Here is a 15,087-nt window from a genome sequence, read left to right as displayed (position 1 = left end):
CTGGCACAAGGGCACACCTTTTCCTGACTCGTAGGCGGCCCTTCCTCTCACTTCCACTTTTGAGTCGCTACGCCTGGCTTCCCAATGCCACCACCCTCGATAAGGCCTCCAGGCCTTAATGTTGTGCTCTGTGCCTCTCTTTGCCAGCGGCTTCCTGTGTTGCGTGTGTATGTGTTGCACTCAATTGAATCCCTCCTAACAGATGGCCATCCAGCCATTCATATTCCATTATCAAAGAGCTCTGAGCTTCCTAATGATGCGGTGGAGTCTCTTCTTGCCGTTTGTACCCCTTGCTGCCTTGTGTCCCTCCTCCATGTGACATTCTTGCAAGTATTTAGCCGTCTCTTCTCCAACTTAAACCTCCCGAATTCGCTCAGTTGCTTCTCAAGAGGGATTCGTGCGTCCCAGACCTTGGACCATTGTGGACTCCTTCCATCTTCTCCATCTCCTTGAATCGCTTTGCATAGAACTAGAACAGAATCCCAAGTGCAGAAGAGGGGGGCCCTATTTTATTTATTTACTGTATTTGTATACCGCCTTTCTCAGCCCTATTCCTTCTTCCCTTGTGGTAGACCAGGTATGAGCAAACTTTGACCCTCCAGGTGTTTTGGACTCCCAACTTCCATCATTTGTAACAGCCTCGTGCCCCTTCCTTTCCCCCCTCAGCCACTTAAGAATTCTATCTATCTATAGTCTTTTATTAGTAGTAGTATTATACTCTATTACATTATATAGGTATATACAATATATTATATTTATTGGGACCTGGAGGTAGGCCTCTCTTAGGTCTATCACTCTAGTATCTATTTATTGAGACCTGAAGGTAGGCCTCTCTTAGGTCTATCACTGGACCTGAAGGTAAGCCTCTCTCATAGGTCTATCACTCTAGTATTTATTTATTGAGACCTGAAGGTAGGCCTCTCTTAGGTCTATCACTCTATCAGAACCTGAAGGTAGGCCTCTCTTAGATCAATCACTCTAGTATTTATTTATTGACACCTGAAGGTAGGCCTCTCTTAGGCCTAGCACTCTATCTATCAGAACCTGAAAGTAGGCCTCTCTTAGGTCTATCACTAGACCTGAAGGTAGACCTCTCTTAGGTCCATCAGTCTAGTATCTATTTATTGACACCTGAAGGTAGGCCTCTCTTAGGTCTATCACTGGACCTGAAGGTAAGCCTCTCTCATAGGTCTATCACTCTAGTATTTATTTATTGAGACCTGAAGGTAGGCCTCTCTTAGGTCTATCACTGTAGCATCTATCTATTGGGACCTGAAGGTAGGCCTCTCTTAGGACTATCACTGGACTTGAAGGTTGGCCTCTCTTAGGTCTGTCACTCTACCAACTATCTTAAATGGCCGAGGGGGGAAAGGAAAGGGTCTGAGGATGTTAGGAATGGTGGGAGTTGAAGTCCAAAACACTTGGAAGGCTGAAGGTTGCTCATGCCTGTTGTAAACACTTGCCTCCTGTTGACGCTGCCTAGAATGGCCTTGGCTTTGTGGGGCTTCCTGCCTTGTGTGTGTTGCTGTGCGCCTCCGTCCTCGTATTGATGCTCGACTTCCTTCCTCTTGGGCTCCTCGGGGGTCTTTGGTGGGCATGAAATGTGGGGCGTATTGTGGTAGGAGCCCTAGGACCTGTGTTGAGATTCTTCCGAAGGGGGCCTTGACTCTTAACCCGTTTGCTCCATTGTGGAGTTGCCTTGCAGCCATCCCTCCTCCTCCTAACCACGGAATGCCTTCTCCTCTCCTCTTCCTTTGGGTTCCTCTTCCTTCCTTCCTTCCTTGCCTGCCTTGCTTTTCAGCCTTTAAACTTCTCTTTTCTCTCTCTCTCTCTCTCTCTTGCACACAGATAAAATAGTGATTCCAAAGCTCTCCAGAAAGCAAGTTTGCCCTGTATTTGTGCCCAGGCTTTGGAGGGCGGAGATCATTTTGGGGGTCTTCCTCTCCCCTCTTTGTCTTCCTCGCTGCTCATTTTCCAAGCCCAACACAGACTCCCCACCATTTGGTCCCGTCCTGTGCCTCCCCCGGCTCTTTCCCTCTCTGTTCGGAAACAATGCGGCCCTTTGTGACGTCCGAAGAGGTGCCAGACGCTGCAGGGTTTTCTCGTCTGCAGAGATGGGGAGAATTAGAAAACGACTGGCCTCGGAGATGGGGCCTCCGCCACTGCCATCGTCACCACTGTGTCTCCACTGTCTTGCTTTGACCATTGTTTGTGGTGTAACTGTTGGTGGGAAGTCATACGTAATATAGACACCGTGCTCTCAACGAAGCCTGGGCTGCCTTTATTTCCCTCTCGTCTTCTCCTTCGAGCCCCCAAAGGAAACGGCATCGCTCTCAAACAGAGCTAAGCCCTCTTCCCTCCCTGTTACCTATTTCTTACACACTTCTTTACACACTTCACATAATTGAGGAATGAGGGGGCATCTCTAACCCGTGCGCAGGGCTGGGCTAAAAAGGGAATATTCAGTCAGGTGTTTCCTTTTGCAAGTATTTGTCATAGGCATTCATTTCAAAGTGTGTTCTTGGGCAGAGAGTGTTGCACTCCAGGGCAGGAAAAGCTCTCTGACTTTAAACACCACACCATTGATTGGAAAACAATCATTTTATTGAAGATAAGTAAAAAGCAGCAAAGTCGAAAGCACTTTAAAGAAATAGGTAAATCCAATTAGGTAAGAAGATAAGCAGAAGCAAAAATAGTCCAGCGTAAAGTTCAACAAAGTCCATCAAAACAAAGTCCACACTTTTCTAATATAATCCCATTTCAGAGTGTGTACTTGGGCAGAGAATGTTGCACTCCAGGACATGAAAAGCCCTCTGACTTTAAACACCACACCATTGATTGGAAAACAATCATTTTATTGAAGATAAGTAAAAAGCAGCAAAGTAGAAAGCACTTTAAAGAAATGGGTAAATCCAATTAGGTAAGAAGATAAGCAGACGCAAAATAGTCCAGGGTAAAGTTCAGCAAAGTCCATAAAAAGTCCACACTTCTCTAATATAATCCAGAAAACCAGGAAACATTAATCCAAGGCATAGGCATACAATCATACAATCCAAGAATCCAAACCATGAAACAAGAAGTACTTAAGGATGAATCTTCCAAGCAAGGTTTCCATGAAACAAGGACGAGAACTTGATTCCTAACAAAGCTTCATCTGGCTATTTTTCCCATATTTCAAACTTTTATCTCCACCAGAAGCGACTTGCAGTTTCTCACATCGCTCCTGACATGACCAAAAAAAAAAACCTCCTCATTAAGCTATCCCAAGCACTCAGAAATTGGTTTCACTTTAATTGAGATTCCCTTATCTTTTTCTGTCTGAGCCTGGCAGAACGCCGAAGCCACTGTTCGGTTTGCCTGTTTTGACTAATCTACTGCCGTCTATCTATTTGCTGGGCCAGGTGCCGTATTGTTTTCAAGCTCCGAATCCTGGGAACTCTCTGGTAGCAATTCAGGGAGTACACCATCATCCCCACACCCTTCAGGGACATTCTCATGGGAAACTATACTTTGAACAGGGGTCTCTTGGTCCTTCTCTGCATCAGTATCATTGACCAAACCATTGCCATCTTGAAATTCATTGACATCGCTCCCCACATCCAAAGCACCCTGATCCTGAAACACACTCAAAGGCTGAGCTCCAGTACAGAGATCCTCAAGCGCTTTGCACAATCCCCTGAAACACACAGTATTTGGGTTCCCTGGAGGTCTCCTATCAGAGTCCTAACCAGACCTGGCCCTGCTTAGCATCTGAAATCAGGCCAGATCCAGTCCTTTTAGAGTATTTCGATGTACAGTGTTCCCCCACTTATTGTGGGGGTTACGTCCCAGGACCTCCCGCAATAAGTGAAAAACCACCATGTAGACGTAATTTGTTATTTGGGCTTGGCCTCATGTGAGCTGCCCCGAGTCCCTATTAGGGGAGATGGTGGCGGGGTACAAATAAAGTCTATTATTATTATATTATTATATTTATTTTAATATTTGTACATTCTTTGAGTAGTTCTACACTATTTTAAGTCTTTATAAACAAAATAAAGTGAAGGAAAGGCGCTTCAAGGCTGGAGGGAAAGAGGACTGAGGAGGGAAAGCACCTTGGAAAGCGGCAAAAATCAGCAAAACAGCGAAAATACCACGATATACCTTGTAAATTAATACTTTATGAAAACCGTGAAACAGCGAGTCCGCTAAAAGCGAGCCGCAAAATAGCGAGGGAACACTGTATAATGTATTGTTGAAGGCTTTCATGGCCGGAATCACTGGGTTGTTGTAGGTTTTTCCGGGCTATATGGCCATGTTCTGGAGGCAATTTTTCTCCTGACGTTTTGCCTGCATCTGTGGCAAGCATCCTCAGAGGTAGTGAGGTCTGTTGGAAGTAGGAAAATGGGTTTATATGGTCATTCCACAGATATATAAACCCATTTTCCTACTTCCAACAGACCTCACTACCTCTGAGGATGCTTGCCATAGATGCAGGCGAAACGTCAGGAGAAAACGCCTCTAGACCATGGCCATATACCCGGAAAAAAAACCTACAACAACCCAGAACACTGTATCGGCCGTCCCCACGTTACAAACATCTGATTTACAAACGACTCCTAGTTAGGAACAAGGCTGAGACCACAGGAAGTGCGTCGTACTCCAGAGCAGGAACACCTCTGACTTGAAATACCACATGCGCTTCATAAAATCAGCAAGCAGTTTATTGTAGAATACAGTCTTCCCTCACTACTTCACTTTTCGCGGACTCGCTGTTTCGCGGGTTTTTGCCTTCCAGTTTATGAATGGTTGCCGTTGCTCAGAGCGGCATTATAATCCCACCTCCTTGCAACGATGGAGTATGGAAGGGGGTTTCACCCTCCCCCTCGAGAGACAGGCAGCCAACCAAGAGAGATTGCAAAACAAAGCAGAGATAGCTAGCAAAAAAAAGTGTGCTATGCCTTTAAATCTCTCCTTGCTTCTGCCTCACCCTTGGAATGCGATATACATATATTGTGTCCCTACTTCATGGATTTTCACTTTTCGTGGGTGGCCCTGGACTGTAACACCTGCGATAAGTGAGGGAACACTGCATGGTGCAGCAACAACTCGAACTTTTATTGATTACCTAGTTGGCCTTATCAAAAACAGACAGTGTAGATACAACATACAACATACATTGAGTATTGACGCAGCTAGTTAGTAGCCAGCTGCTTTAAATCATGAGTTTGAAGCCAGCCTGGGTTGGATCAGCCAACAGTTTATTGAAGAATATATGTAGGTAAACCAATAAAAATTAGCAAAAACAGTAAAGGTCCAATATATAAAACAGTCCATGAGCTTCAAAGGAAAACAAGATCCACGAGAACATAAAAAAACAAGGCAGCAGGAAAACCTCATATACAAATCTTAAGCTTGGAAAAAACTTGGTACATGAAACGAAGAGCATTGGAAAGCAAGATTGTGATGAAATAACAACGTTGACCCGACTGAGGCAGCTCTCTCCCATGAATCGTTATAAAGCTTTGTCAGAGCCCAAAACGGAAAGGAGTGCCAGTCTCTTGACCTTCACACCAGATCACGGTTTGTTATCTCTCTTTTGCTGTAGAGGAACTAATCATCTTAGTCTCTGAAAACTTTGTCTCTGTTTACTAAAACTTTGCTTTCTGATCTTGCTTTCGTTAACTCACTAACTTCTGCACCTGACAAATCATTTTCAGGCCGTTGCTCTGAGTAAAGCTGCAAAGGGCCTCTCCCAGGAATGTGGCCTTGGGAATCTTCCTTAAGACAGCATCTGAGCTTAACTCAGACCCAAACAAACCCTCACCTCCAATGCCAACAGACCCAGGCCCACAATCACAGGCTGACATACAACTCTGACCTCCCGAGCGGCTTCTCTGCAGGCTCCTTTTGCTTCTCTGGCAAGTCTCCACCCCTGCTCCCCTTTCCTGGCTTCAAAAGCAAGGCCCCCTTTGCCTCTTCGCTGGGTTGGCGTCCATCGACGGAAGCGGGAGGCGTCCCCATCTCTGGAACTTCACTAACTTTCCCTTTTGTTTTCTTTTCCCCCCTTCTCTTCTCTCTCTTCTCTTTCTCTTCCCTCCCTAATGTCCTCTTCCTCCTTCCTCTGTTTCTCTTGCCGCCGGCGGTGCTGCAGAGCGTCTGTACAGCCAGCTTGAGAAAAACCGTCTGCTGGCGAACGAGCTGAAGCTAACCCTGCATGATCTGTGTGATTGAGAACTGCTCTGGTTTCCATTTCTTTCCAAAACAAAGCCCGGCTTGTTCTGAACCGGCTCCGGTGCAGACGGAAAAGCGGAGCACGTATTAGAACGGGGTGCCGATCCCCTCTCGTTTCTTTTTCCGTGCTTCTCCAAACCAACTCCCCAACGCCTCCTTCACCTGTTTTTTTTGGTGCTGTAGATAGATCTCTAGCGCTTGTATCATAAGACTTTGGCGTAGCTTGATAGACTCTATCTACAATGTAGATAGAAAGCCGGAATGGCAATGGCTCTTTTCCTTCTCGGTGGGGAGGCTGGGTTTCGTCTCCCCTTCGGCCGCTCGTATGGACTCCCTTTCACCATCCCTCCTTTCCTTAGACTCCGTTGCTGGCCTCTTCTTCCCCCAAATAAGCTTCCTTTTGCATGGATTGAGCTGTTTGTTATTTTGTAAAGATGTATACATAGCTGATATACATACATACATATATATATCTATATTCATGTGTCTTGTCTCAATAAAACCGCTGGCCTTTTCCCAAACGTGCCTGGGGTGTCTTTCTCCCACTTGCGCCCTTCTTTGCGTTGCAAAACAATCCTGCTCTCCGGGCAGCAAAGGCAAAGACTTGGGTAGGTATGTATCACCTTTTGGAAGCTCGCCTGTGGAGGAAGCATGGTCTGTTCCTTTGAAAGCACACGGCATCCCTGCATTTTCCCAGTCTGGGACTCACCAGGCTTAGCTTGGGACGTGGTTTCCCCCCTTCTCTGGCCATTCATACCACGGTCCTTGGCCTGCCACTGCATGGAGAGCCTCCGTTGATGCAATCAGGGGGCAGAAGATAATTTGCTTGGGGGGATTTGGAATGTACACGCGAGAAAGCACATGGAACCAGTTGGTTGTGCGTCACCCGCTGGTCAGTCTCATAGGATCCTAGAGTTGGGAGAGACCCCCAAAGAGGGGCATCAAGGGTCCACTTCCTACTGCCTTTGTGCAGTAAAAGCACAACCAAAGCCCTTTGACAGATAATAGACTAATAGGGTTGGAAGAGATCGCATGGGCCATCTAGTCCAGGGCTAGTCAAACTTCAGTCCTCCCTCCAGGTGTTTAGGACTTCAGCTCCCATGCCTGGTGTAGATGCTTAAGATGTCATGTTGATCTATTTATCGGGACGTGAAGGTAGGCCTCTCTTAGGTCCATCACTCTAGCATCTATTTATAGGGACCTGAAGGTAGACCTCTCTTAGATCCATCACTCAAGCGTCTATATATCTATTGGGACCTGAAGGTAGGCTTCTCTTAAGTCTATCACTCAAGCATCTATCTATAGGTACCTGAAGGTAGGCCTCTCTTAGGTCTATCACACAAGCATCTATCTTATCTCTAGGGACCTGAAGGTGGGCCTCTCTTAGGTCCATCACTTTAGCATCTATCTATCTATAGGGACCTGAAGGTAGGCCTCTCTTAGGTCCATCACTCTAGCATCTATCTATAGGGACCTGAAGGTGGGCCTCTCTTAGGTCTAGCATTTTTCTATCTATTTGGACCTGAAGGTAGGCCTTTCTTAGGTCCATCACTTTAGCATCTATCGGAACCTGAAGGTAGGTCTCTCTTAGGTCCATCACTCAAGCATCTATCTATAGGTACCTGAAGGTAGGCCTCCCTTAGGTCCATCACTCTAGCATCTATATATCTATCTATAGGGACCTGAAGGTAGGCCTCTCTTAGGTCCATCACTTTAGCATCTATCGGAACCTGAAGGTAGGCCTCTCTTAGGTCCATCACTCAAGCATCTATCTATAGGTACCTGAAGGTAGGTCTCTCTTAGGTCCATCACTCTAGCATCTATATATCTATCTATAGGGACCTGAAGGTAGGCCTCTCTTAGGTCCATCACTTTAGCATCTATCGGAACCTGAAGGTAGGCCTCTCTTAGGTCTATCACTCAAGCATCTATCTATAGGTACCTGAAGGTAGGCCTCCCTTAGGTCTATCACTAACCTAGCTTTAGTGGCTGAGTGGGAAAAGGAAGGAGCCTGAGACTTTTACGAATTGTGGGAGTTGAAGTCCAAAACACCTGGGGGGCCCAAGTTTGCCCACGCCTGCTCTAGCACGAAGTGGACACAGCTTTGGCTCTTCACGGCCAGGTTGTATGGCGGAGAGCGATGGGAACGCTCTGTTTTGTGGTTGGGAGGGGAAGCAAGCCTTGGGGCAGCTGCACGGCCGAGGAGGGGGCACCGCATTGTTGGATTGTGTGCCGCTTTGGGGCTGGAGGGAGGGAGGGAAGGCGGGCACCCCTCGACTTGCACCCTGGCCTCTAACCTCCTCGCTTTTCCCTTGCAGATAAACTGAAGTGCACCAAAGAGGAGCATCTCTGCACGCAGCGGATGTTGGACCAGACCCTGCTGGACCTGAACGACATGTAAAGGGGCCGAGCGCACGCCGCCCTCCCCTCCCCTTGTCGCCCTCCATTGCCTTTCTAGCCTCCCGGGCAGCGGCCTTCTTTCTGCCGGGAGGCCAGCTCTGTCTTAAAAATATAGAGAAAGAGAGAGGAGAAAAGGAAAGTAAAACAAAAAATAATAATAATAAGCGGCCTGTCACCCTTGCAAAAGCAGGGAGAAGGCTCCGAGGTGTAAACATTCCAGTGTCCGTTGCCAACTTGACCCCGAAGTCTCTGCCAATTCCGATTCCCAGGCCACGCTTTGGCTGCGGAACACAAACACCAGGCGGTCGCGGTGCGGGGAGGAGAGGGTGTCCCAGAGGGACGCTCCTTGATAGTCATGGGTCTCCTTTCTTTCCCCCTTTCCCCCTTTTCCTTTCCTGGAAATGGCCGTACGCTATTTTTTGTCATGCCGGAGCTTGCAAGCGGTTGGCTTTGAAGGTTTCCCGGTGTTTCCCAGCACCCCTTTCCCCCATTGAATTGTATGGCTGGCCAGGTCCGTTCCAAGTTGTGGCTTTGGCCCTCAGTGCCCTGCCTGGTGGAAGCCACCCACCCTTCCTTCCTTCCTTCCTTCCTTCCTTCCTTCCTTCCTTCCTTCCTTCCTTCCTTCTTTCTCTTCCTTCCTTTCGTTCTTTCTTTCTTTCTTTCCTTCCTTCTCTCTCTTTCTTGCTTTCCCTCCTTCCTTCCTCCTTCTTCTCTTCCTTTCTTTCTCTTCTTCCTTCCTTCCTTCTTTCTCTTTCTTTCTTTCTTTCCTTCCTTCTCTCTTTCCTTTTCTCTCTCGTTCCTTCCTTCTCTCCTTCCTTCCTTCCTTTCGTTCGTTCTTTCTTTCTCTCCTTTCTTTCTCTTCCTTATTTTTCTCTCTCCTTCCTATTTTGCTCCTTCCTTCCTTCCTGATCCTCCCAGGGAGAACCCAGCACAGACACCAAGCCCTCCTTGACCTCCTTTGGGTCCGAGGACGTGGTTTTGGTTTCTTTTTTTGCCAAAAGACAAACAAGAGGGGTTGGGAAAGGTGCACCGCAAGCGCACACACACACAGACACATATTTTTGTGGTTTTTAACGCTGTTTCTATGATGGGATGGGGTGGGCAGGGAAAATGCATCTGTGTCAAATTGTCTATCAGGTTTTTAAAGTGATCGTATTTCTCTCTCGCTCTCGGCACGCTTCTTAACCGTGGTTGTTCCTCGCGCACCTCTTGCTTTGTCCCTTTCCAGCCTTCTTTCCTTCTTCTGCAGCCTGTCTGTCTGTCGGCCGGGAAGCGGGGGGAGCTCTTCCGCCCTCGGCCTCCGCGGAGCGTCCTTTTTCGGGGCGGAAAGGGCCGGGCTTCTTCCCCGACCCGCCTCCTCGCTCTCGGCTCCCCGGTCTTAGCGTCTTGATACAAAAAGGGAGTCCCGGCGAGCGGGATGCCCGAGGCCTGGCTTGCTTTTCTGTCCCTTTGGGGCCTGGAGGAGGAGGAGGAGGCAGAGCGGGCTGTGGAGAAACCAGGAAAAACCATATCAAGTGTTTTGATACTAAAACAAACAAACAAAAAGAACTTTTTGTCTTTTATTGTCTTTTTTTGGTTGTTTTGGAAATAATAAACGGAAGCATTCCCTCGATTGTCCATGGCGTCAGGTTTTCATTTCTTCTTGCAAGAGGAAGGGAGCATTTCCAAACTGGGGGAGTGTGCAAGGCTGGAGGGAGGCTCCGTCCAGCGAGTCCCTTCAAAGCATGGGGTTCTGTTGTTGCAACCCAGATCAGGAAACGAGACCATAAGATTAAATCCACCACCATCCTTTTTATTGATGAAGAATGGTTACAAAATAGAGGGTTACAATGGTTACAAAATAGAGGGAAATGCAAAGTCAAAATGCCACAGTAAAACACAGCAGTCAGGAATATCTCTGAACTAGACAAAAATTCCAAAAGCAACACTATAAAAACCTGGAACCTGTTAGCATTTTACTAACCATACTTGGAAACTAGAAGCCTCTGGGAATGCAGGCCATGGCAAACGGGAACTCTGCCAAGGTAATGCCTCAGTCTAAACGATGCTTGATCTAACGAGAGAGCCCGGGGGGGAGACACTTAAAACTAAAGAAACTGTTTCGGGACACGCCTCCAGACTTGGAAGCCTCCTTTTCCTTTAATCTACTTGACCTTCTCAGACTCTGTGATTCACTCCTGTTTTCCCAAACCTGCCCTCTTCTATCCTCATTAAAAAAAAAAGGCAGGTGTTAGCTCCTCTGGGGAGTTATCACCGCTTGATTCTGAAACATTCTCATCAGGATGTGTAGTTTCACTTTCCCAGCCACTGCCCTCAGAATCAACAGTTTCCAAACCATCAGGGAAAAATACATGTTCAGTAGCCTGTTCAGTTGCATCAGGAAATACAATCAAAGAATCAGGTTCAGGTTCACACGGAGGCTGAGGGTCAGGCTCACACGGAGGCTGAGGGTCAGATTCACACGGAAGCTGAACCCCAACATCTGTGTGGGAAGTTCGGGCCAATTCCATCATCGGTGGGCTTCAGAATGGGCTTTGACTGTTGGTGAACTTGTCAGGAGACAATATCTGACGGCATGAAGACATCACAAATTCTCCGTGATATCCGGAACCCAGCAGAGGGTGCTGGAAACCATGTTGTGAAGCAACAAGTTCTCATAAGAAAACTGAGAATTGGGGGAAGATGGGCAGGAAAGGTGTCTAAAAGGAAGTGGTGGTGGGAAAAAGTCAGTAGTGACTTTCTTTGATGCAGAGATACAAGCAATATATCCATTTCAAAGCAGAACCGGCTTGTGAGTGCTTATTTAATATTGCTATATAAATTCTAATAAAAAATAAATTAAAATTTCAAAAGATGAAAGAAATTATGGAAGAAATAGGAAAGGAAGAAGTAAAGCTGAAATCGGTCCCCAATAATAAAGAGATAACACGAACTCCAGAATATCTACACAAACAAAGAGACTCCTCTTGGAAATTGAGGTAAGAGAAAAGGAACTAAAATATATGAAACAAGATTTTTTTTCATGAATGCAAATAAACCGGGGAGATGGCTTGCTAAAAAGATCAAGAAAAAGGAGAGAAGCCAACTACATAACTAAACTAAGAGACAAAAAAAGAGCCCTACACAGGAAGAGGAAATTAAGGAACAATTCTATAAGTTTTATAAAAGTTTATACCAAGAGGAACAAATTGAAGAATATATTGTAATATGAAAATATATATAATATGAATGCCTTCTAATCTTATATATTTATTTATTTATTTATTTATTATTTGCATTTGTTTACCGCCACTCTCAGCCCGGAGGCGACTCGTGGCGGTGTACAGAACATAGAACATAAAGACAACAGTTACAGTAATCAGGAGCATAACACACATCTTACTAACACACAATTAATTAAACTAAAAATCCGCTTCGTCTAGTTTGGGTCGTAATCCATCTCATCATCATAGTCCATTCCGGTGGTCATACCAAAACACAGCACTTAATTAAAGGCCTTTTCGAAGAGCCAGGTTTTCAGGCCCTTACGGAAGGCCATGAGGGAGGGCGCCTGTCTAACTTCAGCAGGGAGGGAGTTCCACAGCCGGGGGGCCACCACCGAGAAGGCCCGCTCTCTAGTCCCCGCCAAGCGTGCCTGTGAGGCAGGCGGGACCGAGAGAAGGGCCTCCCCGGATGATCTCAAGGTCCTCGTGGGCTCGTAGGCCGAGATGCGGTACTCAAGGTATTTTGGGCCGGAACCGTTTAGGGCTTTGTAGGTTAGCACCAGCACCTTGAATTGGGCCCGGTAGCTGATCGGCAGCCAGTGGAGCTGGGACAGCAAGGGCGTTGTGCTTGGATGGAACCTATTTCTTAAATAAATAATATATAGTATTTTTCATATATATATTGAATATATCCCCCTAAGTAAAGTAAGTAATTGAATATATATCTATAATATATATAATATGAATATATAACATTTATATTAAATATAATAATATATATAATATTTATATATATATTCATATATATATTCAAAGTGTGTGTATATATATTATAATATGAAAATATATAATATGGATGCTTTCTAATCTTATATAGGATGGAACCTATTAAATAAATAATATATAGTATTTTTATATATATATAAATGAATATATTTCTATAATATATATAATTTGAATATATATATTCAAAGTGTATATATATATTGTAATATGAAAAAATATATAATATGAATGCCTTCTAATCTTATATAGGATGGAACCTATTTCTTAAATAAATAATATATAGTATTTTTCATATATATAATATATATAATATGAATATAATATATATATTATATATATATATATATATATATATATATATATATATTCAAAGTGTATATATATATATAATATGAAATTATATATAATATGAATGCCTTCTAATCCCAGACTCAATGCCATGGAGAATCCCATTGCAATCAACTCCATTCATATGAGATGCAGCCTGCTTGTCTCATGCCCTACTGAGCATGCGCACACGCACCCTCTGCACAGAACTCAGAAGAAAGATTCCTATTCAGAGTGGTGGGAATAAATAGTCTACTGAGCATGCGCACACGGATCGGAGCCTGCCACGGCCGCACATGCGCAGAAGGACTCCACAAAGAGCGGGAAGACGGCCCAATCAGAGCCCCCCTTTGTCTCATGGCCTACTGAGCATGCGCACACGCACCCTCTGCACAGAACTCAGAAAATTATAATTCAGAGTGCTGGGAATAAATGGCCTACTGAGCATGCGCACACGCATCCGAGCCTTCCAAGGCTGCACATGCGCAGAAGGACTCCAAAAAGGGCGGGAAGACGGCCCAATCAGAGCCCCCCTTTGTCTCATGGCCTACTGAGCATGCGCACACGCACCCTCTGCCCAGAACTCAGAAGATTATAATTCAGAGTGCTGGGAATAAATGGCCTACTGAGCATGCGCACACGGATCCGAGCCTTCCAAGGCTGCACATACGCAGAAGGACTCCAAAAAGGGCGGGAAGACGGACCAATCAGAGCCCCCCGTTTGTCTCACGCCCTACTGAGCATGCGCACACGCACCCTCTGCCCAGAACTCAGAAGATTCGTATTCAGAGTGGTGGGAATAAATAGCCTACTGCGCATGCGCACACAGATTCTGCGAACATGCGCAGAAGGACTCGACAAAGAGCGGGAAGACGGCCCAATCGAAGCCCCCGAGCGGCAGGCGCATGCGCAGAAGGGAGAACGACGGCCGCCTCGCTGAGAGGCCGGTCGCCATTTTGTGCGTTGCGTCGAGGATGGCGGGCCGAGGCCTTGTCCTCCTGGCCTGGGGGCTCCTCCAAGCGGGAGAGGCCTACAAGCTCAACGCCCCGAAAGTGCTGCTGCCTTTCAGCCGCGAGAAGCGCGTCCCCTTCGTCCTGGGCGCCGAGGGAGGCTGCTACGCCTGGTGAGGGAAGGGGAGGGGCTTGGCAGAAGAAGATTGACAGTAGGCGCCTCCAATGGGGAAGCAGGCCTGCCTTGGCACATGCCCCTGGCTTCGTTTCCCCATTGAGACACCAGCAAAGAGCTTAATTTCTGCAAAAGTCCAAAATCAGGACAGCAAATAAAGAGCCACACTCAGAAAACCAAGGGTATACTAGACAGGAAACAATCAGGGCCAGCTCAGACCTCCCAACAAAGGATTCCCCCAGGCAGGAAGCAGACAGGCTTTGAAGCTGCAAGGCCATTCAGTGCTCATCAAGGTGCCCAATGGCAATATTCACACTTGCCTTCAAACAGACAAGAGTTCTTTCTCCCACCTAGGATATTATTCCTCAGATATATACTAAAATCAGGATAATAAAGAGCAACACACAAAACAGGAATTCTTGATAGGAAACAATCAGGGCCAGCTAAGACCTCCCAACAAAGGATTCCCCCAGGCAGGAAGCAGACAGGCTTTGAAGCTGCAAGGCCATTCAGTGGCAACATTCACACTTGCCTCCAACACACACCCTAGACATCATTCCACATAGATTTAAGCCTCACTTGCCTAGTTTTCCCCCAGGCAGGAAGCAGCCAGGCTTTGAAGCTGCAAGGCCATTCAATGGCAACATTCACACTTGCCTCCAACACACACCCTGGACATCATTCCACAGATATATTTAGTGTTACTATGTATATATGTATATATAATTACTAAAATCAGGACAGTAAATAAAGAGCAACAGTCAGAAAACAAGGGAATACTAGACAGGAAACAATCAGGGCCAGCTAAGACCTCCCAACAAAAGATTACCCCAGGCAGGAAGAAGGCAGGCTTTGAAGCTGCAAGGCCATTCAATGGTAACATTTACACTTGGCTCCAACACACACCCTGGACATCATCTCACATAGATTTAAGCCTCACTTGCCTAGTTTTCCCCCAGGCAGGAAGCAGCCAAGCTTTGAAGCTGCAAGGCCATTCAATGCTTATCAAAATGGCCAATGGCAATATTCACAC

General features: G+C 46.2%; 2 protein-coding genes across 16 annotated transcripts in view; both read left to right on the top strand.

Annotated features, from left to right (window-relative positions):
* TPM3 (tropomyosin 3) overlaps positions 1 to 10,230 on the top strand; it is an 80,640-nt gene extending 70,410 nt beyond the window's left edge. For 5 of the 15 annotated variants that reach the window (XM_060757944.2, XM_060757939.2, XM_060757945.2 and 2 more), the window contains one exon: positions 6,134 to 6,734. In XM_060757944.2, coding sequence (XP_060613927.2) covers positions 6,134 to 6,213 — 80 coding nt within the window. In that variant the 3' untranslated portion in view covers positions 6,214 to 6,734. Of the gene's footprint in view, positions 1 to 1,848; positions 2,265 to 6,133; positions 6,735 to 6,804; positions 7,622 to 8,531 lie in introns of those variants that run through there. The other 10 variants (XM_060757941.2, XM_060757942.2, XM_060757935.2 and 7 more) reach the window with 4 other exon arrangements.
* A 3,635-nt stretch (positions 10,231 to 13,865) lies between these two features.
* Positions 13,866 to 15,087, top strand: part of NUP210L (nucleoporin 210 like) — a 63,259-nt gene continuing 62,037 nt past the window's right edge. Inside the window, exon 1 of the mRNA XM_060757931.2 lies at positions 13,866 to 14,052. Within this exon, the coding sequence (XP_060613914.2) occupies positions 13,904 to 14,052 (149 nt within the window). The 5' untranslated portion in view covers positions 13,866 to 13,903. The remainder of the gene's footprint in view (positions 14,053 to 15,087) is intronic.

The sequence above is a fragment of the Anolis sagrei genome, chromosome 12, assembly GCF_037176765.1.
Source record: "Anolis sagrei isolate rAnoSag1 chromosome 12, rAnoSag1.mat, whole genome shotgun sequence".
Lineage (NCBI taxonomy): Eukaryota > Metazoa > Chordata > Lepidosauria > Squamata > Dactyloidae > Anolis > Anolis sagrei.
This window is presented reverse-complemented; position numbering and strand designations above follow the sequence as displayed.